This window comes from Eriocheir sinensis, chromosome 3, assembly GCF_024679095.1.
Source record: "Eriocheir sinensis breed Jianghai 21 chromosome 3, ASM2467909v1, whole genome shotgun sequence".
Classification (NCBI taxonomy): domain Eukaryota; kingdom Metazoa; phylum Arthropoda; class Malacostraca; order Decapoda; family Varunidae; genus Eriocheir; species Eriocheir sinensis.
In genome coordinates this window covers 19,959,514-19,986,565 of record NC_066511.1, presented here as the reverse complement: position 1 = coordinate 19,986,565, position 27,052 = coordinate 19,959,514, and the positions used below count along the sequence as shown (strand labels likewise).

At 41.8% G+C, this 27,052-nt stretch overlaps 1 protein-coding gene and 1 long non-coding RNA gene across 12 annotated transcripts in view; one reads left to right on the top strand and one right to left on the bottom strand.

Moving 5' to 3' along the window:
• Window positions 1–27,052, top strand: part of LOC127006262 (uncharacterized) — a 53,235-nt gene that overhangs the window by 19,981 nt on the left and 6,202 nt on the right. For 3 of the 11 annotated variants that reach the window (XR_007759364.1, XR_007759369.1, XR_007759355.1), the window contains exons 1-2: window positions 18,448–18,565; window positions 19,247–19,341. This is a non-coding gene — a long non-coding RNA (uncharacterized LOC127006262). Of the gene's footprint in view, window positions 1–10,319; window positions 10,505–15,517; window positions 15,574–18,447; window positions 18,566–19,246; window positions 19,342–20,215; window positions 20,347–20,900; window positions 26,383–27,052 lie in introns of those variants that run through there. The other 8 variants (XR_007759374.1, XR_007759373.1, XR_007759372.1 and 5 more) reach the window with 8 other exon arrangements.
• Window positions 10,819–16,671, bottom strand: LOC127006240 (uncharacterized). Its single transcript, XM_050875871.1, has 3 exons — window positions 16,521–16,671; window positions 12,548–12,742; window positions 10,819–12,172 (listed from the first exon to the last, which is right to left on the bottom strand). Exons 2-3 carry the CDS (start codon window positions 12,740–12,742, stop codon window positions 11,594–11,596), a joined length of 774 nt encoding a protein of 257 aa, XP_050731828.1. The 5' UTR covers window positions 16,521–16,671; the 3' UTR covers window positions 10,819–11,593.

Genomic DNA, 27,052 nt, shown 5'->3' with positions numbered 1-27,052 from the left:
ACGGTCGATCGTCCTGAGAAGAAATGACCAGAGAAGTTTCCTGTGCAAGTCGAACATTTCTTTAGCGCCATCTTGGTAAGGAGGAGGTATCTATATATTTGCTTTGCTTTTTTTTCGTAGGGCAGAGGGACGCGTGCGTGAATAAGCGAGAGAGAGAGAGAGAGAGAGAGAGAGAGAGAGAGAGAGAGAGAGAGAGAGAGAGAGAGAGAGAGAGAGAGAGAGAGAGATGGCGTAGGAGGGAGATAGGGATGGAGGGAGGACGAGGGCGACGGAAAGGGGGGGAGAGAGAGAGGGTGGGAACGAGATAGGGAGTGAGGAAGGAGAGACAGAGAGGGGCAAGTGGGGTGAGAGAGAGGGGGGGCAATGGAGAGGAGAGCGAGAGAGAGAGAGAGATGGGAAGGCGTAGGAGGGAGATAGGGATGGAGGGAGGAAGAGGCGAAGGAAAGGGGGGAGAGAGAGAGGTGGGAACGAGATCGGGAGGAAGGAGAGACAGAGAGGGGCAAGTGGGGGCGAGAGAGAGAGAGAGGGGGAGGGGCAATGGAGAGGGGAGGCGAGAGAAGAGGAGGAGCGAAACGCGAGAGGGAGGGAGGGAGGATTACTGGTCTCTGGGGAATAATCTGGTCAAGTCAGGTCAGGTAGGTCTGAACACCTGCGTAGGAAATGGCGTCGGAGTGGAATCTGGAAATATATAAAGAATGTGGCGGAAAGAGTGTAACACTGTGTTTTGTGTATAGGTGTATATATGTTTTACAGGGCGCTACTGCGAGAGGGTAGATACAGGCGGAGAGAGGTAGTAAAAATAAGGGCAACACTTAATCCTGTCCAATGGTCGAAGCACGTGGTCGCACAGCAAACAGCACACCTCTGCGGGCAGCTAACTCGGTTGACAATAAGCAGTACGCAGCACGACGCGAAATAGCACACGGCACACAGCACAGCAAGATCTACAGTACAGTTCAGTACAGCACACGAGGGTGGATTCGCAAGCGAGAGGTCACGGAAGTGGGAGCGCGTGCGGTTTGACCTCTCGGGGTGAGGGCAAGGCGCTGACTGAGTGAGGGCAAGGCGCTGACTGATGAGGGCAAGGCGCTGACTGAGAGCTGAGAGAGAGAGAGAGAGAGAGAGAGAGAGAGAGAGAGAGAGAGAGAGAGAGAGAGAAGGGAGGTATGGGGGAGAAAGAGTACCGGGGAGGAGGAGAAGGGTAGGAGGGAGGGAAAGGGAGGGATGGGAGTAGGGGAAGCCAGGGGTGGAGGTAGGTGGTGGATACACGTCACAAATACGTCACGCTTCACCTGCTCGAATGTGTAAGTGGCTCACGCAGGTTTTGCCATCACAGTCAAGAGTAAACGCCATAATTAACCGCATCAGGCAATGCACAATAGCGTCGAAAATTAGCGGAGTGTGTGAAACAATCTGTGCCAAAGCACCATGCTGATCCGAGTCTTCGTTTGAAAGATATTTGCAAAAAACTGTATGTCATAGGGGCTGATATAGATAGTAACTATGCATTAAGTAGTACACTTATTTGTCAATCTAGCTGCAAGAGGTATTCGTGTATTACCTCCAGGAAGCGCGCTAACAGCCTCAGGTTTTATTTCTATACGTGTTAGCAACCGGAGCGCAGTTATCCTTACCTTATCTTGCACTGGTTCGGACCCACCCCAAAAAATGATTTTCAATTTTGGTGCTTTTTTACTAAAATAATAAAAATTTTCTTGAGTCAGCACCGAGAAGAATTACAAAATATATCCAAAATCATATAGATGGATGGCGAGTGAGTGAAGAGACGCGACCCCAGGCGTACGCTCCCCATTAGTAGTTAGTACAGAGAAAGACTTTAAAAAGCTGAATTTTACCTCTTTGCAAACATATAAACTTCGAGATTCAATTAAAGCTTTTAAATGTGCTACTTTTCCTTAATAAAAATCATTATGTTCATTTTTTTTAGACTGTATATGAAGTGAGTGCGTTTCTGCCTCACCTATCTAATTTGTCCATCCCGCAAGAAATAAACGAGGGCGTACCCGTGCACCTTGCCAACGAGTAATGTATTTTTTCGCTCCTGCTGTCCCGGTCACCTCGCGAAAGTAAGGAACTGAACCGGGTGAAGGGTCTCTGATGCCCATGAACCACTGCGGAAGGTTAGTAAGAAAATGGGTACGAAGACGAGTGAGCGGTGTAAGCTGCTGCTCCCCTTGAGTATAATAAAGAGTTGAGGTGAAGTTTTTGTTGATGTGAAGATTTTGGTGAAGGCATCTGATGGGAGCAACCGTAAAAATCCACTCGCATGTCGCTCACTAAAATGCGACAAAGATGGAACAATTTACTCTCTCTCTCTCTCTCTCTCTCTCTCTCTCTCTCTCTCTCTCTCTCTCTCTCTCTCTCTCTCTCTCGCTGTTTATTAATCTGCCAAAATATATGAAGAAACTCGATTTTTTTACTTACCTACATGAAGAAAAAAAATGATAGGGTATGAACGTATTTATACAAACGTGACGGAAAGAGAAAATGCGTTTTAATAAGAGACAGTGTAATATAAATGACATCAAAATACATGAATCCATAGAGGCCCAAGGAACTTGGGGAGACGGTCAGCGGGGCAGTGACTCGGCGTCTACACACCGGGCCCATACCACATGGAGGCGGGCGAGCGCCGAGCGTCACTAAGATCCTAACGGTACCGGTACTAGCGGCAATGCGCAGTGCCGAGTGATCATTAAGCTTCCCGGAACCCAAGTGATCATGAGGCTTCGCGGTACCAGGTACCGATACCGGGTACCGATACCAGGTACCGGTATCTGGTACCGCGAAGAATCAATTCCTCGCGGTACCCGGTACCGGTACCTGGTACCGCGAAGCCTCATGATCACTTGGGTTCCGGGAAGCTTAATGATCACTCGGCACTGCGCATTGCCGCTAGTACCGGTACCGTTTGGATCTTAGTGACGCTCGGCGCTCGCCCGCCTCCATGTGGTATGGGACCTGTGTGTAGACGCTGAGTCACTGCCCAGCTGACCGTCTCCCCATGTTCCCACCATTTTGTCCTGCTTTCCGTTTCCATCACAGCTCCCGTTTCCATTATTTTATTATTTTATTTATTTATTGGAGTTACTGGATAATTCTTCATGTCCGATTCTTTTTCTTTTTTAGGTTGCTAATAAATATTGTTATTGTTATTAGACTATGATCGAGTACCCACTACCCATATCACCGAGATATCCACTTACTAAGTGGTGATCTCTCTCTCTCTCGCCTACTACACCTCCAATATTTAATCATCTTATATAATCCATCATACAATTCTTTATAGCCAAAACTCGCCAAGGATTCAAACTCTTTTCGTTAATGCTTTATTGATATATATATGATCTCTCTATATATATATATATATATATATATATATATATATATATATATATAAGTTAACGAGTCATACGAATTTAACAGTGGCAAGTAAAAAGAAAACGAAGTCTTGGGTTAAACGTTAGTGAGTCCCACGAGTCTTTAGAAAACGCTAATATATATTGTTATTGTTATTTGACTATGATCGAGTGCATCCATAATAACTATACATGCTATTTTTTTTTTTTCGAAAAAATAAATATTCACTTCATTCAGAGAGAGAGAGAGAGAGAGAGAGAGAGAGAGAGAGAGAGAGAGAGAGAGAGAGAGAGAGAGATTTACATAGATTTACATAGAAAATCAGACCACACAAACCCCATGGTCCAGACTAGGTGGTTTGTCCTTAAACCTAAGTGATTTTACATTAATCAGAAGGCTCCTAAACGTTGCCTTTCTACTCTAGTTGATATTAAGTTGAAGGAGAGAGAGAGAGAGTTTTCTTTACAGGAAATTTATTTGGGAATTTCATCAGAAGTCATTAAGAAAAAAAAAACTCCTTCGGGTACCGGTACCGGTACCGGTACTAACGGTACTTGAGTTTTCGGTACCGGTACTAACGGTACTCAAATTAACGGTACTTGCCCATCCCTAGTTTCCATCACAGCTCCCGTTTCCATTATTTTATTATTTTATTTATTTATTGGAGTTACTGGATAATTCTTGATGTCCGATTCTTTTTCTTTTTTAGGTTGCTAATAAATATTGTTATTGTTATTAGACTATGATCGAGTACCCACTACCCATATCACCGAGATATCCACTTACTAAGTGGTGATTCTCTCTCTCTCTCTCTCTCTCTCTCTCTCTCTCTCTCTCTCTCTCTCTCTCTCTCTCGCCTACTACACCTCCAATATTTAATCATCTTATATAATCCATCATACAATTCTTTATAGCCAAAAACTCTCGCCAAGGGATTCAAACTCTTTTTTTCGTTAATGCTTTATTGGATAAATATGATCTCTCTCTCTCTCTCTTCTTGGGTTAAAAGTTAGTGAGTCCCACGAGTCTTTAGAAAACGCTAATATATATTGTTATTGTTATTAGACTATGATCGAGTACATCCATAATAACTATACATGCTATTTTTTTATCGAAAAAATAAATATTCACTTCATTCAGAGAGAGAGAGAGAGAGAGAGAGAGAGAGAGAGAGAGAGAGAGAGAGATTTACATAGAAAATCAGACCACACAGACCCCATGGTCCAGACTAGGTGGTCTGTCCCCTAAGTGATTTTACTTTAATCAGAAGGCTCCTAAACGTTGCAATTCTACTCAAGTTGATATTAAGTTGAAGGAGAGAGAGAGTTTTCTTTACAGGAAATTTATTTGGGAATTTCATCAGAAGTCATTAAGAAAAAAAAAACTCCTTCGGGTACCGGTACCGGTACCGGTACTAACGGTACTTGAGTTTTCGGTACCGGTACTACCGGTACTCAAATTAACGGTACTTGCCCATCCCTACTGCGCATGCGTGGCCCGAGCGCCTGGTGTTGTATGAAAAAAACTTCGGGGTATGAAATATGTTTGGTGAATGGATTTCATAATTAGATCACAACAATAATACACTAGGTCATTTTATTTGTTAGACTCTAAAAGCACTATATCAGAAAGAAAAATCATTTAACCTTGCCCAAAAAATTATTATTCATTGCCTGACATTTGTGATCCCGTTGTAAAGAGCGCAAACAGAGACCAGCGGCTTGTGTAATCAAATGGCGGCGTGTTGCGTGGCCTCTCAGCTGCGTCTCGAAAGACGGAGTGAGTGCCAGTGTTCCGGTTCCCAGTGCTTCAGTGCTTCTTTACTGAAGTGACTGTTAAAGTGTTAATGGTGATGGGCCAGTTCACAAAAGACCAGTGTTTGTAAACATAAACACCAGCCTTTGACGGTGGGAACGGCAAACAACACAACACCGGCTCAGGCGTTTCTAGCATTACTGTCATAGGTACGTGTCTACGTGTGGTTTTCAGGTTTTGTAAGTTTTCAAAAAATATAGGTAATGAAAATTTGAATTCATCTATGTTTTTTTTATTTGAAATATCAATATAGTATCGTTTTCGCCTATCGGACTTATCGCCAGCTAGTATCGGAATTGTGGATTTATATCGGGTATCGGTTATCGGTTATCGCCTATATTTGTGTCTCCAGTTAACGAATATCGATTATCACCGATAAGGTTTTCCATTATCAGTTATCGGGTATCGGGAATAAGGTTTTCTGTTATCGTGCCCACCTATGGGCTATACTGAGTCGCCTTTATAACGCGAGATTCTACTGTCCTGAAAATTCTGAAAATTCCACACTTATACCCCATGAAATGGTGCTCTCTGGGGTATTCTACACCTGTGTGCAACAAAAATGGGCTACCTGGCCTCTATCACTTGTCAAATCCTCCATAAACCATCGATCGCGTACAGGGGCCGTTTCCAGCCACACCGTGGTAACACTTCATGGAGTTCTCCCGCGAAAAGTAGATCTATGACATGTTTTTTGGTAAATCTTAGGAATAGCGGCTCCTAGCGGGTGCGCGTTTAGGGCACGGTGAAGTGGTAATTACATTTCTAGCACGTACGATGGGATTTTGAAAAGCGGACAGGCGTGTTTATGTCACAAGGGGTGTATTTTTCCACGCTGGCCTTACGATTTCTTTCAAGTCGATGGGCGATGAGACTGCGAGCTCCGGGGTGAAGAAAGGGAAGAGCCCGCGCTGTAAAATACACCCCTTGTGACATAAACCAAGGCCTTCTAAAAGCATAAACACACCTGTCCGCTTGTCAAAACCCCGTCGTACGTGCTAGAAATGTTGTACTTACCACCACACCGTGCCCTAAGCGCGCACCCGCTAGGAGCCGCTATTCCTAAGATTTACCTGTTTTGTTTTTTTTCCACTTTTCCCATCACATGGAACATTTTTAAGCCAAGAAAAAAAATGGCCGTTACTGGGCAAGCCAAAAATATTTAAATCGGCCGGTACTCTACGGGTTAAGGTCCCCTAGTGGTGTCTGATGGCCCATTGTAGTAAGTACTGGTGGCTGGTTTATACAGAAAAAGGCATATGCTGAAAACTCGCGAAAAGCGTTAAAAATGGTATGCTGGTGAGCAAGGAAGAAAAAAAAATAGACAACCGTCCTTAACGTACAGCTGGACTGTTAAGGGTATACAAAGCTCCGTGACTATCCATGTTTGTTTAAAAAAAAAAGTAGATATGGAGATTCACTACACGCCTGCAATATTGCTCCCACGAGAATAATAACCTTTCCAAGGTCTCACATACTGTTGTAGCCTACTTCTCTAGTTTCACCGGCGCATCATACATGTGTGTGTGTATGTGTGTGTGGGGGGGGGGGGGGGGTGGGGGGTTCCCGGGTATGGGGGGGGTCGAGGGGGGCGAAGCCCCCCGTTAGAGGTTAGGTTATGTAAAGTTCGGTTGGAGTAGTTTAAATATGCTCCCCCACCCAAAACCCCCGATTTCCCACGGGTCCCCTCAAGATCGTTAGGGGAAGGGGATGAGGCCTTTTTCTTTACTTTTAAGTACTTGCGCCTTCATATTTCTTCCCTTGGAGGCGTAATATCGTATTTTGGAGGCGCGGAGTCAATCTTCACAATTACCAAAATAAATAAATAAATAAATAAATAAAGCAGATTCAGGCGTTCTGGGTTTAACCCGAACCTGGGTTTGGGTTTTGTGTCCAAATTGAAGAGGCTGTTATTATTTTTCCCGTTCGATTCATTACTTATTTTCTATCCTCTTCCTTGGTTTATTTGGTTTATTTGTATCTTTTTTCCCAGCACTGTTACGAACACTTTTTTCTTTAATTTTACAGTTCTCTGTTTCCTGTCTCTCTCCATATAGCCCTAGCACCGTAGATATTGCCTCGTCGTCCGCTTTTCACCTCCTGCCCCATTCTTCGGTGCCTATGACTGTCACTACTGAAGCTTTTAACATTCTCATCCGCTTCTCATAATTGTTGCATTCCAAAATTTTTGGTACCGGTACCAAAAATGGTACCGGTCCCATTTTTGGTACCGGACCCATTTTTGGTACCGGTACCATTTTTGGTACCGGTACAAATTTGGTACCGGTACCATTTTTGGTACCGGACCCAAATTTGGTACCGGTACCAAAAATGGTACCGGTACCAAATTTGGTACCGGTACCAAAAATGGTACCGGTACCAAATTTTTTACCGGTACCAAATATGGTACCGGTACCAAAAATGGTACAGGTACCAAAAATGGGTCCGGTACCAAAAATGGGACCGGTACCATTTTTGGTACCGGTACCAAAAATGGGTCCGGTACCAAAAGTGTACCGGTACCAAATTTGGGTCCGGTACCAAATTTGGTACCGGTACCAAAAATGGTACCGGTACCAAAAATGGGTCCGGTACCAAAAGTGTACCGGTACCAAATTTGGTACCGGTACCAAAAGTGGGTCCGGTACCAAAAATGGGACCGGTACCATTTTTGGTACCGGTACCGGTGTATGTGTGTGTGGGGGGGGTGGGGGGTTCCAGGGTATGGGGGGGTCGAGGGGGGCGAAGCCCCTCGTTAGAGGTTAGGTTATGTAAAGTTCGGTTGGAGTAATTTAAATATGCTCCCCCACCCAAAACCCCCGATTTCCCACGGGTCCCCTCAAGATCGTTAGGGGAAGGGGATGAGGCCTTTTTCTTTACTTTTAAGTACTTGCGCCTTCATATTTCGTCCCTTGGAGCTTCTTTCCTTCTTTTTATTCCTTCGTTAATTCATTTTTAATTAGTATCATTTCTTTACATACCTACTAATTACCTCCTAATTGGCCGCTACATTTTTTCCCCTTTAATCAAGGTGCACTTTCACTTCCTTCTTTTCCTCCTTACGTCTCTCTCCACTTTTATTCACGTTCCTCATCCTGTGTTCTTCCCTTCTTTCTCTTCCTATCATTCCTCTCCCTTTTCTAAATTTTCCATCGTTTTATAATGTCTCTCCCTCTGGTCACTTCATTTTTTTATACCCCTTCCTCTACTTGACCGTTTCTGTTCTTTCCTTTTTTTCGTTTCCTTTTCCTTCCTCTCCCTTCCTTTTCTTCTTCTCAAATACCTCCTTCCTTCCTATCAAGTTTTCTCCTTCCTTTTCTTTCCTCTAGAATCATTTTATCATTTATCTTCCTTTATTTGTCCGTTCCTTTTTTATATTTTTTCTGTTCCCCTCCTCAACTTTCCTATTATTTTCCTGTCTTTCCTTTTTCTTGCTGTTTTCCTGCCAAATCTACATTCCGTTTTCTTATTCATCTTCGCCTCTAATTGGTTCTTTTTCTTTTCTCCCGTTTCTCCATATCCTTTTTTTCCATTCCTACCTTTCATTCTTCTTTCCTTCCTTCCTTCCTTCGTTCCTTTCTCATGTCCTTCCTCCCTTCCTTCCTTGTCTTACCCCCATACAGGTAGTCCGTTTCCTTCTCAACCTTAATCAACTAGTTTTTTTGTCTTTTCCCCTTTTCCTTTCCCCCATGTCCTTTCTCTCACTTCAAACACCGTTCACACACCTTTCTCACTCCCCTTTTTCTTCCTACTACACGTCCCGGTCCCCCCTCCTTCGTTTTCCTTTCTCCCATCTCCTTTCTCTCCCGCTCACTTCACAAACCTTCCTCCCTTCTCATTCCCCATTTTCTTCCTACAACTTATCTTTCCCCTTCTCTTTCCCCTCCCCCAACTCCCCTCTACCCCTCACTTCACACACACACCTTTCACACACCTTTCTCATTCCCCTTTTCCTTCCTACTTCATCACCTTCCTCATCTCTTTTTTTTCATCCCCTCCGCGTCCCTTCTCTGCCGCGGGGGATGTGAGTCTTGAAGGTTAGCAGGGCAGCGCAGCGTGGTGTGGTGAGATGGCGGTCAGACAGTGGTGGTATAAGGCAGCCAAGTGGTTTCGGTTGGACCTGTTGTGACCTACTTATCCCCGGCATTAGTTTTACGTAACACTCTACTCGTTCCTTCTTCCTCCTCCTCCTCCTCCCCTACACCGCCGCAAAAAGAGCCAACCAAGACCCTTTCACTTTTAGCACCGGACGTTCCTTTTAGATACTACTGTACTACTTGGTCACCTGTTCATGCATTCACGGTGGGGGGTTGTTGTTTTTCTTTTTTTCTTGTGTTTTCCGCTTGTTAGATTGGTATTTTTGTTTTTATTTTTGTTTGCGTTAGTTTGCTTTTTTCCTCGCCTTTCTCCCTTCCTTAAATTCTTCTTCTTTCCTTGTCTTCTCCCTTTATCGCTCTTTTACATTTTCTTCCTATAGTTATTTCCGTTCTTCCTTCTCCTCCTCGCTCCTTTCTCTTTTTAGTCTCTCGCTTTTCCTTCCACATCCATTTCGTTCTCTTCCTTTTCACTTCCCATCTCGTCCCTCTATTCTTTCTTCTCATTTTCTCGTTTCCCTTATCCTTTCTTCTCGCCCGTTTTCCTCTTCCTAATTGCTCCTCATCCCTTCCTTCCGTCCCCTTTGTTACCATTTCGTTGGTTCTTACTGAGTATGTTCCCAACCCCCCTCTTTTTTTAACAACCATACCTTCCTTTCTCTCTCCAATGTCAAGCTGTGGGTACTTGACTTTTAAGGACCTTTTTTATACTTTTTTACTGGGCTTGACCAAAATGACCTCGTGCATAAATTATTAAAGTGGTGCAGCTGAGCATACGAACAAGACTGGCCGTACCCAGCGTGTTGCTTGTTAGGATCTCGAGTGTAATACTTTTTGTGACAGTATTTCCCAACAACGCTAAATTGGATAACGTGATGGATTATGGAGTCTTAGAAAGTCTAGTGTACCGTGTAGGTACCTACGTGTGACCAAAATCAAAACTATAACCCAGCCTAGCCTTGCATATTCTATCGCACATTATCGTCCTCTCCGTTTAGTTGTGTGACATTGCTCTTTTTCTACTTTCAGAACCTTAGGATGCCCGCAAGTTCACAAGACAATAAGAGGAACCACGAAACATTGTAACCGACAGCACAGCATACTGATCCCCATCCACCTCTCTCTGCCTCTGCTGTCTTGACCGAACGAGGTGAAGGTAGAGGCGTGGGATGCAGCCCCAAGCACCCCTATCAGTAAATAGTGCTGTTGTAGAGGTCAGTATAGCCACCAGTTTTTTTCAGAAATGTACTTATCATTCTCGTTTCAGGCCATGAACCACCAGCCCAATTAGATACAAATCATGGGCAACTTTTTTTGTAATGATACCAAAAGAGTAGACAAAAAACATTTTGGTTTGAAATGTATTTCCTACATAAATACATGGCTAACGATTTCTTACATAAATCGAGTGGCTAATGATTTATCTTAATAACATCTTTCGTACTGTATTTCCAATACCACCCTTAAAGTCATCATGGACCACTAACTGAGAACCACTGGCATAAGGAATATCATGAAACTGGTACAATAAAATGTAGTTTATCTTTATTAGTGGGATGCGAACAAATAAAAACACTTGAAATAATATACAACAACAGACATTAGTAAGTATAAGAGTACAGAATACTCCCTAAAGATCGAAACGAGGGCTACTTAATGTCAAGCTACTAATCCTAAAAACGCAAAAGTCCAAAAGTGTGGGACTCCAACAATCAACAAACAGGAAAATTTGGTACGATGGTAAAAAAGAAAAATATAACAACGCTACCCTCGAGTTGATCCCCTGGAAGACCCGTGTTACTATGTGGGATTTTGGTCCAGGAAGACAGTATAAATTATCCTGCATGGTTTGACGGCAAGTGGGAGAAGAAAACTTTGTACTTGCGACACTAAAGAGGAGAAAAGCTTGCAAAGACAAAGAGAGACGTTTTGTTTGGCTGCGTTAGAAGGTAAAATTCGTATCGTCTTCGAAATCGATTACATTTACACACACACACACACACACACACACACACACACACACACACACACACACACACACACACACACACACACACACACACACTCACATACCTGGCACTATTAGCACTGTAGATAAAGTATAAATCTTACAGCTTATCACTCATGTCATAAAGAAGACACCATGATCTTGATATACATGAGAGACAATAAATAAATATCAAAGTTAGCCGTGGTCGCCTCCTCGTGTACTTTCGCTGCGATCGTGATTTTTAAGGAGGATGTTTAGATCCTTCTTTAGAACCCATTGGTCGCTACGGGCGTCTGGTGGGATGGCGTGAAAGTTAGTACTCGAGGGAGTCATCGGGAAGACCATACGTATCCTGAGGGGGGCCGTAGCTAGGCTCAGGGGTGCCATAGTTAAGCTCAGGGGTGCCATAGCTAGGCGCAGGGGTGCCATAGGCGGGCTCAGGGGGGCCATAGGCGGGCTCAGGGGGGCCGTACGTGGGCCTGGGGCAGTGGGTGACGTACTCCCGCTTGACCACCGTGGTGTACTGGGGGACCAACTGGGTGTTGTACTGGACCTTGGTAACCTGCTCGGTCTTGGTGACGTACTGGGGGGTGTACTTGACCTGTGTCTCGTAGCGAACTTGGGTCCTGGTGACTTCCTGGGTGACGTAGGAGGTATCGGTGAGGTAGATGCTGCTGTAGACAGTGTCGGTGGCATACTCGGTGACGTACTGGGTCCTGATGTCCGGCACGACCTTGGTCTCGGTGAGCACCTGCCTCTGCACGAAGGTGGTGGTGATGTACTGGGGCACGAGCTGGGGCTGGATCTGGGTGAGGACTCGCGTGATCTGGACTGTGTTGTAGAGCGTCGTGGGCACCAGCTGCGTCTTGTACACCGTCTGGTACACTGGCACCTGCGGGGAATAGGGTCAAAATTGTGATTTTCAAAAACACAATAACCGTTTTTTCTATGCTAAATGAGAGGTTGAAGGCAAAGTAAAAGGATGAAGAAAAGTCTGCGACACTGTTCCCAAAGAAAAAATACAAAATATTCTAAATAAATTATAATTTTTGTATGGTTAGAGAGATGTCTTGATAGTTCCTTCTTGAAAGAGCTGAAGTCACAGGAAGGAAGGTTGTTTCAGAGTTTATCAGTGAAAGGGATGAAAACGTAAGGATCATAATTAATTATTGGGGTTAATAGGTGTGTTTTTGTACGTTTTTACCCTGTTTATTCATAACGAGTTGTATTTTTATAAGACTGAGGAAAGTTGCTATGTCCAACCAACCTGCTGCAGCTTCGTCTGATACTGAGTGACGATCTTAGTCTTTGGGTAGCATTGGGCGGGTGCTGGCGGGCCGTAGCCGCGGGCGATGGGGGCGATGGGTGCGCCGTAGCTGGGGGCGATGACCGGGCCGTAGCCATAGTCGGGCACCCCGAGCACCAGGCCCAGGGTCGAGAGTAGTGCCAGGCAGCGAATCATCTGAGGGAGGGAAGGGCGGGTTGAGGTTAGCCAAGCTTTGAAGTGCTAGGTTGATTTCTATCTATTTATCTACTTATCTATAGCTATCTATCAATCCATCTATCGATCTTTCTCATTGCTATTGAGCAGTGTTTCTTAAACTGTGGGCATTATTAGTTTCCAGGGTGGGGGGGCGCGAACCCCGGAGAAAAAGTTGGAATTTCTATTGTTGGAGTGTTTCTTATTATCTTAACAAGTGCGTGGGTTAATATTGAGAAGATCGTGAAAGAACGGAAAATTATCGCCTCTATTAACTTCAGTTTTTCATAGTCTAGTTAGTCTTGGGAGCGAATTTTATCTACATATTTAAAGGGAGGCGTGGAAGAAATTACTTATTTCTAGAGAGGCCGTGGCAGTAAAAAGTTAAAGAACCTCTGCTATAGATTTATTTGCCATGCTTCATGTCACCATAGTTATCCTCCTCCCTCTCTTTCTCCTCATCATCATTATCACCATCATCCTCAGTATCACCAGCGTTTATCATTAGTCACCACCATCGTTTCATCACAACAGCTGGTCAGTAAGTGGACCGCGGGAGCGAGCGACAAGTAGACAGAAGCTATTGGACTCGCAGGTTAATGGACCCGACCCCGCCCCGTCTAACGCTAAAAACTGGTTAGGGAAAGTAATATGGTATGAAGGGGTCGGTCGGTGGATTGGGCACGAGGAAGGGGAAAGGGGCGGGGCAGGGCGGTTCAGTCAAGGGCACGTCGAAAGGGAAAGTCAACTGGAGCTCTATATACGCCTTTCTCTTCTTTGCTTCTTTTTTTGGCTCCTTTCCCGTCCTTTGCCGCCTCGTCGCTCAACAATTTACACTTCGATCCATGACCTTCAGTCCTTCACCTCCCGTGCATGCATTATTCAGAGCCTGTCACCCAACACCTGTCACTTGTCACATTAGCCTCCTTTCTTTTCCCTTTTACATCCTCTCTCAATCCTTCATTCTTGAGTTTCAGCCTTTATTCCTCAGCTGTCTATATCTATCTGTATCTATCTATCTGTCTGTCATCACCGAACACGTGTCACATTAGCCTCCTTTCCTTTCCATTTTAAATTTTCTCGCAGTCCTTCATTTCCAAGTTACACCCTTCAACGTCAGCCTTTATTCATTCCTCATCTATCCTATTTATCTATCCATCTATATCTATCTATCTATCTATCATCACTGTTATCTTGAGAGAGAGAGAGAGAGAGAGAGAGAGAGAGAGAGAGAGAGAGAGAGAGAGAGAGAGAACGGGTGAAAGCAGTAGGGTTATTATTTCAGCAGTAACCCCGCCTCCTCCCCCTTCTCCCTCATCCCTATCAGTATTCCTTTTATCTGTATAACGACCAACATCAAGACTTGCAGGACACACCCACAGACTTGTTCTTTCATTCGTTCGTGCTTTGAGGGGCGTGAAAGTAGGTAGAGATCCGCGTTGTTCCCCGATAAGGTATAATTGATCCATCACAATAATTCCTACCACGTGCTGAAGTTTGTCATATCATCCACTGGTCTCTCGGTCCCTAGAATCCGAAGGCGTGTTTGGATAAGAGAGAGGAGAAGTTATTTTCTATTAGTTGAAGAATCTTAGTATACAGGCCTTTGTTTAAAGAAAAATGAGGGGAGAGAGAGAGAGAGAGAGAGAGAGAGAGAGAGAGAGAGAGAGAGAGAGAGAGAGAGAGAGAGAGAGAGAGAGAGAGAGAGAGAGAGAGAGAGAGAGAGAGATCAACAGGAATGTAGATAGCTGAGGCAACATGAAGCAATACCGGTGAAGTAGGTGATGTGTAAACGGACTATTCATGGGATGATTTACTTAAGCATAAAAAAACAGGACCTTGGGTTTACCCCTTGCTGCCTACGCTTACGTCCACGGCACGAGTTACCATTTTGTTGGACATTGACCTCATCATTTGCCTGCGTGCATGATTTCTCCGCCTCTCCTCTAGTCCTTGCAGCAGGGAAAGTATAGGGGGTGATGGAAAAACACCCCAATGGTACACTTATAAGGACCATATTACTACTATTGACTTGTTGATTTTCTCTGAATTTTTATTTGATTGTTTTTACTGGGATAGTATTTGAAAGTGTATGCATACACCTATTTCCACTGCGTACAAAGAACAGTGTTGCTAAAGAAACCTTCTCGAAGCTAGGTATGGATACTGGTGCGAGGGAAGATAGATATAACTGGAAATCACTAAATGATGAAAGATGCTAAGAAAGTAAGACCATATTCTCTCTGAAGGTGACACAGGAGAGTTATCGATGCAAAATTCATCACAGGTTCACTCGCATAGATAAAGAAAAGTTGGACACCTCTTTAAAACAATACAAGCCTTCCTCTGCGTGTTCCTTGGTGACATTAATCATATGTTTACCATTTTCTCTGTTGATTTTCGTCATCTCGGGCACCATTCCACCAACGTACTGAACTTTCATTTTCCTGTGATTTCCAATGCGCTGTTAGAGTGTTAGAATAAGGTTCAAGGATAACATAGTGTATAAATCTTCACAAACGTATGAAATCTGGAAAGAAATGTTAACAAAATTGTTAGGAAATGCAATCATTCAGTTGAAGACGATCCGACAGTTAACATTAGTGGTTCATAGGTTGCATGAGTGGCATACCCTCTCCAGTGCATGAAGTTTTTAAGAGGAGGTTGATTTAATAGCGAGCGAATGCCATCGTTTAGTAGGGAAATACCTGACATTACAAAGTCTCCTAATATTATTTTTTCACGTTTCCTTTCCAGAAAACTCAGTGTATGGTGGTTGCGTTCCAAAGCTGGGTGACAAGTCTGTATAAAAGGTAAATTCAAGAGCGTGAAAGTAACATTATGCATGAGAGAGAGAGAGAGAGAGAGAGAGAGAGAGAGAGAGAGAGAGAGAGAGAGTTTGCATAATTATAAGGTGCCGAAATGATGCATATAAATAGCACTATTAAGTCTTTACGCTTCCCTGGAATTCTATTAATTCACACACACACACACACACACACACACACACACACACACACACACACACACACACACAAGGATCTCCGTAGTGCAGTGGGTAGCCCTATCGCCTTACAACTGAGAGATCTCGGGTTCGATTCCCGCCCAAAACATATTGACGTGTTGAGGAATGGCGATTGAGAACTTAAATGAGAAGTTTTATGAAAATGAAAAATTGATCTGAGCGTGAATAATCTTTGAGGTTCCCCTAAGAAATTTAACTATCCCGAAAGCCATTATGATATCGACGCTGAAATATAAGATAAAGAACAAGCTGTTAAACAGAACTGGTATCATTAATGGGATTGGTATCTTGTTTCCATTGAAGTCACCAGCTTCCTTTAGTGTCAAGTTGCCGATATTACGAGATCAGATTCCTCTTCGCTTTTAGTTTCCTGTCATTCAGTCATTTTGGTGGAATAGAGTATACGTAGTGGAGGTCTCACCATTGCTATTTTGATTAGTATTAATGCGTATTTGTGATGGAAAGAAACGCGTTATGCACTAACAATAGCAGCGACTGCTACAGCTGTATATAGTTTGCTGACCCAAGACTAAACATATCGATTATTATAAGTAAAGTACCAAAAACTTTACACGTAGACTGTGTGTGTGTGTGTGTGTGTGTGTGTGTGTGTGTGTGTGTGTGTGCATGCACGTTTGCAAGCTTGTGTAGAAGGCACCAGGTTGAATGAGTTCGAGGTCCCAGGGAATTATATAAACACGTTACTTATGTTTGAAGCGAGGGGTGTCTACGTACCTCTGTTCCGTCTTAGTTGAGGCGTGTGAAGAATATGGTTTAGCGATGGCAGCGGAAAGGTCCTTTATACCTCAGCCAGCAGCTGGCCACGTTGCCACACGCCTTCATGGTGCCAACCGGGACTCCAAAGTGACCCACCGCGTACCCTAGATTTGACCTGCTGAGGAAAATACAGCGGACAGCAGACACACCATAGGAGACATGCTAGATTTAGACCGACCTTTTTAGTTATAGTGTGTGTGTGTGTGTGTGTGTGTGTGTGTGTGTGTGTGTGTGTGTGTGTGTGTGTGTGTGTGTGTGTGTGTGTGTGTGTGTGTGTGTGTGTGTCCAACATGTAGAAGAGAAGGTCATTTACAGCTTCGAAATCCACGAAGTCTATTGATCATAAGCAGACGACGTCGTGTCAGTTCCTGGTCCCAGTCAAATGAGGACACGTCTGGTACATTGGTCACAGCCACAGGAAAGTCCTCAAAGAACGAATCAGCAGTGAGCCAGACGGGGTCATGTTGAGTGCCATAGCCTGTTAAGGTTAGGTTGTTGGAATTATCACAGCCGAGCGAGTTAAGTCTGATCGAGTAAAGGCGAGGCCGATAGCTCACAGGAGGGTGTAGGGCTCAGCAGGCGCTGATGGATGCCGGGGAGGTAAGCACGACCATTAGTCATACACACACACACACACAAAAAAAAAAAAAAGTATATACACAGTTCTTTTATGATCAGTACTACTTAGCGTCTTTATATTATCTTTCGGAACACTTGCTCTAAATTATGCCGGTGCTGGTAAGTTATCATTTAAATAACACTTTTTCCTCCTTTCTGTTGCTCATGTGTCTATACCCTCTTCTGATGTCTGAAAGCAAAACATCCAGGCTCACCAGGTCCTCATTCTGTTAACAACGTGTTCAGCGCCTCCCTATACATGGTGTATTTGAAATTGATGAGGTGGACTGTGTATGTGTGGGGACGTGTATTTGTGTGTGTGTGTGTGTTCACCATGGTCTGATCTCATGCTGCGTAGTGACATCTTTGGGTATTGCTAGAACCTCACATGACATCCCCACACACCCGAGAGGTAACCATTCACTGCTGGCTGGACAGGGGCACGGATGAAAGGATGCTGCTCACAGTCTCCAACCACTACACTATAGAGCTGTGTGTGTGTGTGTGGGGGGGACTATTTCTATTTTCACATTACCAGTCTGCATTATTACTCTGTTTACGGCTGGTCATTGTCGTGGTTAAACAACAGTAACAATAAGTAGTGACCCAACGGCTTTTTCTTGTACCAGTGTGACCGCGTAATGCAAGTTTGTTCGGAGATTCTTACGCACGAGGGAAAAAACTTGTTGCACAGTCATCAGTATCTGAAGAACTTGCAAGCAATATGAAGATGATACCAATTTTACTTCTTTTTTGTTTTGTTTCTTTAAGTGATTCATGGTTTTTCGAGGTCATTTTTTTATGTGGATAACACACACACACACACACACACACACACACACACACACACACACATTTCGGACCCCGTGTCTAGAATCAAGTAACCCCGACGAAATAACGAAATATAACATGACAGAAACCTAACCCCACTACATAGTAGCCTAGTAACACGATTAGTAACAGACTTAATAAAAAATAATCATGACATGAAAATACCAAGTGGTCAGAATCATCAAATGGTCGCAAGGGTCGAAAAAGCCAGGGTTCAAATAAGCCTCTTGCAGGATGTATAACGTTTCTACCTTTCAGTGTTATTTTTTATATATTTCACACCTGATTACAACTTTCCTCTTATATCTGAAATATTTTTATATCGCCTTAGTCTCACATGGTCAATCGGTAGAGTTGTAGTGTTGGAAAATCGAATAAATCAGTTTCGAAGCACGCTCACGAGTCTCACGAGTCACAGTTGATCAGCGGGAAGGAAGTTCGTGGGTTGCCGACTGCCTCTGGCCTCCAAATTCCGTCAGTGTACCCGGGTGGCTGTGAGAGTGTGCTGCATAGGGAAATCGCTTGGTTTTTCAATCGCTGCGATTATAGAACCAGTAAGTTCAAACTCATTTCAGTGTGTGTGTGTGTGTGTGTGTGTGTGTGTGTGTGAGGCTACTCATAGTTTGTTTTTTGTATGGATCTCTTAGCTACACTACTGGCAAACCTCAGTTTGTTTGTGTGGTGGTGGTGTAGGAGGCGTGGTAGTTCGAATCCGACTTGATAGTTTTATTTTTCATTAAAAATTCTAAGGTTCTGACATGCAGCTCTCTCATATTTGTCTAATTTAAAAAAAAATAATAATATTTCGTGTTCAGTAAAAAAAAAAAAAACTCATTACCAACGTTTCTTGTATTCAACGGGAAAGCCGAGAGCACTGGACGCAATGATAGGTTTGTAGAAAGGAGTTGCAACAGAATCCTCGGCAGTGCTTGAAACAGGAGCGATCTTTGTATACTTTTGTTATTGACATCCGTGTGGCGGAGATGAGAGCGGCAGCGGTTCGATTCCTGGCTGAGGTATAATCAACCTGTCTCTCTTCAATCCATTATTATTATTATTATTATTATTATTATTATTATTATTATTATTATTATTATTATTATTATTATTATTATTATTATTATTATTATTATTATTATTATTATTATTATCATTATTATAATCATCTTACCATGAAACTGATATTCTTCTGACATTCATCATGATCTTAACTTATATTGTCGTACTCTTGGCAGCGGTGGGCGGCTGGCTGACCTTTGAGTCATAGTGGTGTGGGGTGAGGGACGTGGAGGTGTAATTACCTATACGGTTGCTAACCACTGTGTAACAGGTGAGACAATACTTTTTTATCTTTAATTGGTCACCTTTTTGTTTTCTTACCCACGCAAAGTTTGAAATAGTTCTCTCTCTCTCTCTCTCTCTCTCTCTCTCTCTCTCTCTCTCTCTCTCTCTCTCTCTCTCTCTCTCTCTCTCTGCTATACCATCGGAATGTACTCAATGATATGGAAATTTTTCATCGGTTCCTTGTACTGTATAACTGCTGTTGCGCAACTGTCTCCTCTGTCTCTAGCTTGAACGCAAGTATCATTGTTTAACATACTTTTAATAATCTACTTTTAGTTATCAAATCAATGATACATTTACACTGTTGAAAGATAAATCTGTATTCGTCACCTTGACATTGTGAACGAGTACTCCGGAATTTTGCGTTGTAGTAGATGGCAAATTGTAATTATCAGCCGCGCCCACTGTTCGTCATGACGCGCGTCCGAACCAGTTATGCCTTATTAGTTAATGAGCTTGGATCTTCATGGGAGGCAGAGAGACCATTGACCAGTGACGTGCCTCTTGTGTTGCACATTTGCTGCATCACTTTCACTTGACATCTGCAAAAAGTGGTTGGACCCCCCACCCCTACCATTCCCGGTGGCGGGGGGTATGATGGCCGGGCCACCCTTCCCTATGCAGATAAAAAAAAAAAAAAAAAAGTGCACTCACCTCATGAGCAGGATCGTAATCCAGGAACACCAACCACAGAAGTAAATGTTGATAAGGTAAAGTTGGGAGCATGCGCTATTTGTTGCGTGTGGCCGCGGTGCTCATTTCCGTACCTTCCGGCCCTTGAGGCTGTAGCGGATGAGAACCCATTAACCCAGGACATGGGCCAGTGCAACGTCTGGGTTATCACAGTTTACCTTCCCCAGGTACCCATTTATAGACCAGAAAGGAAGAATTAATGACGAGTGGAATGCGCGCCGACTGCCCAAGACGAGATGGGAACCCAGGCATAGCCTTCTGAGAAGGCCTTGACCAGGGCCCGCAGATCCGCAATTAGGTACGCTCACCACCGTGATGCAGTGAAAAAAAATATATAATAATGAGGCCTATGTGATTATGAATGGTCCTAGACGCTCAGTACAGGTGCATGATAGTTATAGACAACTGTATATGCCTCTACCAGTAGTATACAAGACGGCATGCAATCCATAATTTATACCTTCCATCCTTCCTGCGCTCCTTCCTCCGTGTGTCACGCCTTGGTATCCTTGGTAACAGCCTCGACCCCATTATCTCGAACATATCGACAGCCTCAACCCCGTTATCCGGCCTTGGTATCATAACAACGTCTCGACCCCGTTATCTCGAACAATTCGACAGCCTCGACCCCGTTATCCAGCCTTGGTATCATAACTACAAATTTTGACTTGGTATCATATCTACAAATTGATTGTTCGTTCCTCCGGCCTTGGTATCATCAGAGGTTTACGAGGAAGAGGAAGAGGATTAAGAGATTTAGAAGAGGATTAAGAGGTTTAGAAGAGGATTAAGAGGAAAAGGAAAAGGATTAAGAGGTTTCGGGGAGGATTAAGAGAAAATGGAAGAGGATTATGAGTTTTAGAAGAGGATTAACAGGTTTAAAAGAGGTTAACGAGGAGTTGAAAGAGGATAATGACATTTAGAAGAGGATTTAGAGGAAACGGAGTAGGATTAAAAGGAAACGGAAGAGGATTAAAAGGAAACGGAAGAGGATTAAAAGGAAACGGAAGAGGAATACGAGTTTCAGAAGAGGATAAAGAGGTTTACAAGAGGTTTACGAGGAGGAGGAAGAGAATTAAGAAATTTTGAAGAGGATTAAGAGGAAGAGGAGGAGGATTACGAGGTTTACCGTGGTATATCCACGGGTCCCGCTAGTCTATTATCACAGTTATATAACTCTATGGTCTCTATATTATACCTTCCTTCGTTCCTCCGTGTGTCACGCCCTAGTATCCTTGGTAACAGCCTCGACCCCGTTATCTCGAACAATTCGATAGCCTCGACCCCGTTATCCGGCCTTAGTATCATAACTTACACATTTTGCCTTGGTATCATATCTACACATTGATTGTAGCTTCGTTCGTTCCTCCAGCCTTGGTATCTTTGCTACACATTTTGACTTGGTATCATATCTACACATTGAATGTAGCTTTATTCGTTCCTCCGGCCTTGGTACCATAACTATATACATTTTGACGATATCATATCTACAAATTCAATGTAGCTCAGTTCGTTCCTCCGCCATTGGTATCATAACTACACATTTTGACTTAGTATCATATCTACACATTGAATGTAGGTTCGTTCGTTATTCCGGCCTCGGTATCAAAGCTACACATTTTGACGGTTCGTTCCTCCGGCCTTTGTATCATAATATGAGGGCCGTATTACAAGCGGTCCCAGACGATTGGTCCAATGTCTATTGGTCTAATGACGACTGGCCTAATGCCAACTGGTCTAATAGATCAATTGGTTTAAAGACATCTAGTCTAAAACTGATTTGTCTAATAGACCCTAAAAAATCCTAAAAAAAAAAAAAAAGCTGTCATCAGAAGCCATTCATACTACATGTCCGTTGGTGAAATGTCTGTAAGTGAAAGGCCAAATATCCTTCTGTGAATGTCATTTGGCTAAATACTTGTTGGTGAAATGTCAGTCAGTCATCAGGTCAAGAGCCTGTAAATGTGTAGCATGGGCAGACTGCAGTCTCAGAACACTCATGTTTTATGTTTCAGGAGTCCTAAGCAACTTTTGTTACTCATTGTGTGGGGTCTGTTCAGCTTCAGAATATAGGTTACCTGGTATCCACCAAAAAAAAATAAAAAAAATAGCATTAGGTAAAAGAAAGACTAGATTTTATTAATAAACATATATTTGGTGTTAGTAGGACTAGAAGTCATTATCAGCTAAGCTTGTCATTAACCTAGCTTAGTAGAAAGAAATATGTTCCTTGTATTGCAAACAAGGGACATACATTTGGTATGTGCAGTGTGTGTGTGTGTGTGTGTGTGTTGGACTGACAGAGAGCAGAAATTCCCAAGGAGAAAATATTGGGAACAGTATATATCTTACTATCAACATGTTAAATATTGCTAGTGTCCATATTCATGAGAAAAAAAATGTAAATCCATGGTGCAGGCCATGTAAATTAAAAGCAAGCAGCCAAGACAAATCTCATTTCCACAAACTCTACTTAGTGATCATAAGCTACAGACTACAAATGCCTTTTATTATTTCCATCCATACTGTAAATGTAAAGCTAGAATTAAATGGTTGTTATTTTGTGAAAAGGCACTGACAAAAAGGTTGACACTAAGGTCAAGTTTCATTACCTTTGCAGGTATAGCCTGACTGCTCAAGAGAGTGTGGCCTTGATCTCCAGGTATTAAGTAAAGATGTCTATAATAAAATTTTATAAATCGGATACATGAAGCATGGTGCTTGATGTGAAAAGGTAATTAGTAGTTTTGAAAACATAAAATAATATGTTTTCATATATGTAATGTCATAATTTTGGATGGCCAGTATTAAAGTATAAAACTTTTTCTTGAACAGTTATTGGAATACTATAACACCATCTCTTGCTTTTGTTTGTTTGTTTGTGCAATAATAAGAACCTGAGCAGTCAATGTTGTGGTTGTTCAATACATGCTACACTTTATACCTTTAAGACACCTTTCTGCATATGATTCATGAAATATTTCATCACAGCAATGAAAAATTCCATCAGCTAAAGTACTTCCAACCGGTTGGACAAGCTGCATTCTCAGCAGTAATGAGTACTTGTTATGCATGAAGTAGTGAAACAAATTACAACTTCATTTTGATTACAAACTACCAGTGGAATGATTAAGGAAGAAATAATTCTTATATCCCTTTGATATGAACATGAAGACCCCAATTTATGACGAATGATTCAAACCTGAATAATTTTGCTTAATCACTGAGATACCTAAATAAATAGTACTTGTTAGGAGGGAGTTAATGTGAGATCATTACTTGTGTGAGAATGGCTGCTCACACACTAGTGTGGACTGGAAATTCCTGATTTTTATGATGGCTAATATTATGCCTATGAAAATGGGTAAACAGATTAATGATGAGACTTCTGCAGTACTACTGTATGAGCAGCCACTGGTGATCCTAACATAACTATTTATGATTTTTAGGCATCAAAACAATAAGTCTGTGTTAAATGAGGAAAACTGTGCTAAATCTACATAGTAAAATCATACATTTCACAGTGGTTAGTAAGGTACCCAACATAGCAAAAGCTGCTGACTATATTAGTTATTATAAATAAATAATGCTAATGAATACTGTTGAAAGGAACAAATGGACATAAAAGAATGCAATACTAGAATTATAAAGGTATTGACTTAAATGAGAAATTTCATCCTTTAGAAATTAATACAATGCAATCAAAGAAAACCTCCCAATACAGTCTTAAATTTATCCTGGACATGTCTCATACAGTGGATAAGCTGAAAAAGGTATTCTTAGAGATGGCTTGTCTTAAGTGTAAATGGAGGCCTTATTGCAATATGTAATTGTAATTTTGGCACAATTGAGTTAGGGTACACTAGTACTGAGTGCATCACAGATGACAATTATAATGCACATGCGTGGAAGTCCAGTATTCATCTGTATTGCAAACTCACTGTATCATAAAATGTTACATCTGAGAAAGTACAATTTAAATAGTATGTCTTTATGCAGGTGAAGATTAAATAACCTCAGGACTTATCACACTGGTCATAAAAGTATCTTAGGTTACAGAGCCTCACTTGATGAAAATATTCCAACATTCCCAGTTCCGTTAGCATATTAGGTAATGAAAATGTGTTAACAATGTTAAGCCTCAAGTATCACTATGCAGCTTATGTATTATCTGGCAATGTCAACATAGAAAATTAAGTATTTTACAGGATTTTATACACCCTAGAATGAGTGGATCCATCACAGGACACTGAAATCATGAAGCCTATCTTAGTTTCCTTTCATAGAATAAAAGAAAATAAATCTTTATCATTAGGGCTCTCAAAGCTCAGTGACATTCATAACATGAAATACTGTGGCAAAACTTGTGAAGAAAACATTAAGAGAAAAGTCTGGTAAGAAAATTCAGACCGTTCCACAAAACTTAACAAAAACAGCTTATATAACCTCAAAAATAGGATCAAATAATTTGATTCCTTAGGTTTTGATGTGTGAAACCTTTCTAAAGCATCATGAGAAAGTAACTTTGGACAAAGGATTCGGATTACAAATTACCACGGAATTAGAAGGCTAATGCTGTAATGAGAGGAGGAAAATAGCAAAATCAAATAAAGAAGTAGAGGAACAAATTTACATCAAAGGTAAATTTTCAGGGGAGAATTAGAGAATTTTTAGTACTTGCTCTGGTTTTCTTGGTGTACTTGTTTTTAATGTTTATGTAATTTTATCTTTTGGCGTTTTCTCAGAAAGCATTTAAATCACTATTGCCATCGTATACTTGATCAACTTGTGACTTTGGAAACTTTATGAGGTTCCAAATAATACAAAATCTCTCTTCATCATTTGTCTCAACATTTTTTCTAAACTATTCTCATCTCTAACTTAAATAAGTAAAATTTAAGAGCACATCTTAAGTCCCAACGGCCTTATTTATATAAGATTCAACCAGTATAAGATCCTAATTGTAAGTTATCAAATATTATACTAATCAGTCAAGTATCCAAACTAATTGGGTCAAGGGCAGGTCAAATAGACAAAGTTTTAGGATACACAAGGTATTGAATTCTACAGCTAGTACAGGGGTTATTTTCCCAAGCTGCCGTACCATCTCTGCCACACTCAGAACACCTGCACTTAAAGAGAAAGCTCACCAAACCTGAAGCCTTGCTGGAATGGCACCTCAAATTACCTTTTTTTCTGTATTTGCATATACATTTTTTGTCCAATAGTAAATTATCATTAGACAAAGACGTACATGGAAATGTAAAATAAAAGGGGTTGAGATGAGCAGGCAACAAAGTTTCAGGCACTGCATGATAGAGTACTGAGCTTTGACTGGCTGTATGGGACCCAGGAAAGGGGTGCATGGATGGGAAAATGCATGTGCCAGCTTGCAACTTTTACCACCCCAGAAACCTTACCACTTTATATCTGTTCTTAATATCGCGACTTTAAAAGATTCGGACATTAGTAGTTCAGATACGGAAATGATTAATGTATACTGGCAATTTGCAACTTGCGTCGTTTTAGCTGTACTATGTAGATTGATTCAAGTCAGGCTTCAGTTTCCTATTTCAAGCTAAAAATGATTGCTCAGCCAACACACTACCCTGCATATACACACACCTTGCCTTCACCTGCATGAATCATGCCAGTAAAGCCAACACTAACCAAAGTTTGTGGAAAGACTTCAACATTGCAGATTATATCAGTAATGTGGAGGAAGCCACGGAGGCACTGAAACCACAGTCAGTTTATTAGTGAGGGTGGGCATTGAGAAATGAAAGTGTGCATTACTTTAAAGGATTAACAATAATCAAGTATGAGGTAAGCACACTATGAAAGTGCCCAGGGCAGTAGGTGGTGAAGGGTTTAAAAGATGTGGCAGAGCAGGAATTTATGAAGTCAATCAATGGACAACTCTGACTGGTGCAGAGTTGGAGGAATTGAGAGTGCGAAGGAAGGCAGTGGCAATGGCAGTGGTGGGGATGATGAACAGGATGAGCCACCATATTGGGACATGCACAGGTTAAGGAAAGTGTTTCAGGTGGCTGAGCATTGAATTACTCAAGTGTCTGAATATGGCCCCACTATAGAGCAAATAATTAACTTTTCACATCTTACTACTAGCTTTATGGCTTAGTCTAGGAATATCTTTCAGCAGTTTGAGACAAAAGCTCTATAGGAAAACCCCAGCATCGTCACCATCAGCACATATGCCAACTTCTTGCTGTAGCCCGAAACTGCCCCCAACTTCCCCTTCATGATTATCTGACCTTTACAATGACCCACACAAGCTTGGCAGGGAAACAAGTCATCTCTGTTAACATTATAGGTATGTCATGTTTACACATGTGCTCTATTAATGATCTCGTATATGTTTACATTGCATAACAGTAGTGCTTTTATCAGTTATAGCGTATATTTATGTTAGCAGAATAATATATATATATATATATATATATATATATATATATATATATATATATATATATATATATATATATATATATATATATATATATATATATATATATATATATATATATATATATATATATACATACAGTATAATTAGTCTGCTTGCATTTTACAAAAATATAGATTCATGAAAAAGTTGCATATTCGTTTCAATGCAAACTGAATTTAATATTGTCAAGGAATATAAGTAACAGTTAAGTTACATTTCTCAAACCGGAAAAGCATAAAGAATTAAGATAATGAAGTTCATTTTAATAGCAAACTAACGCAAAATAAAAAGCAACCAGCATTATCAGGCATGCAAAAATCTCCAACTTGGCCGCCACTATTGTTTTATGATGGTTTTGTCACCTGAATACAATGCAGCATTGTTGTGTCAAGACCTATTAGCCTCAAATTCAACAGCAAATGGGTTCACACTATCCTTTGCAAGATGCTGACTTGCTATGGTACATGCACATATTAACCCCCTTTTTGTTTAGTCTGAGGGATATATTGGATTCTCGTATGGCTGAGAAGTCAAA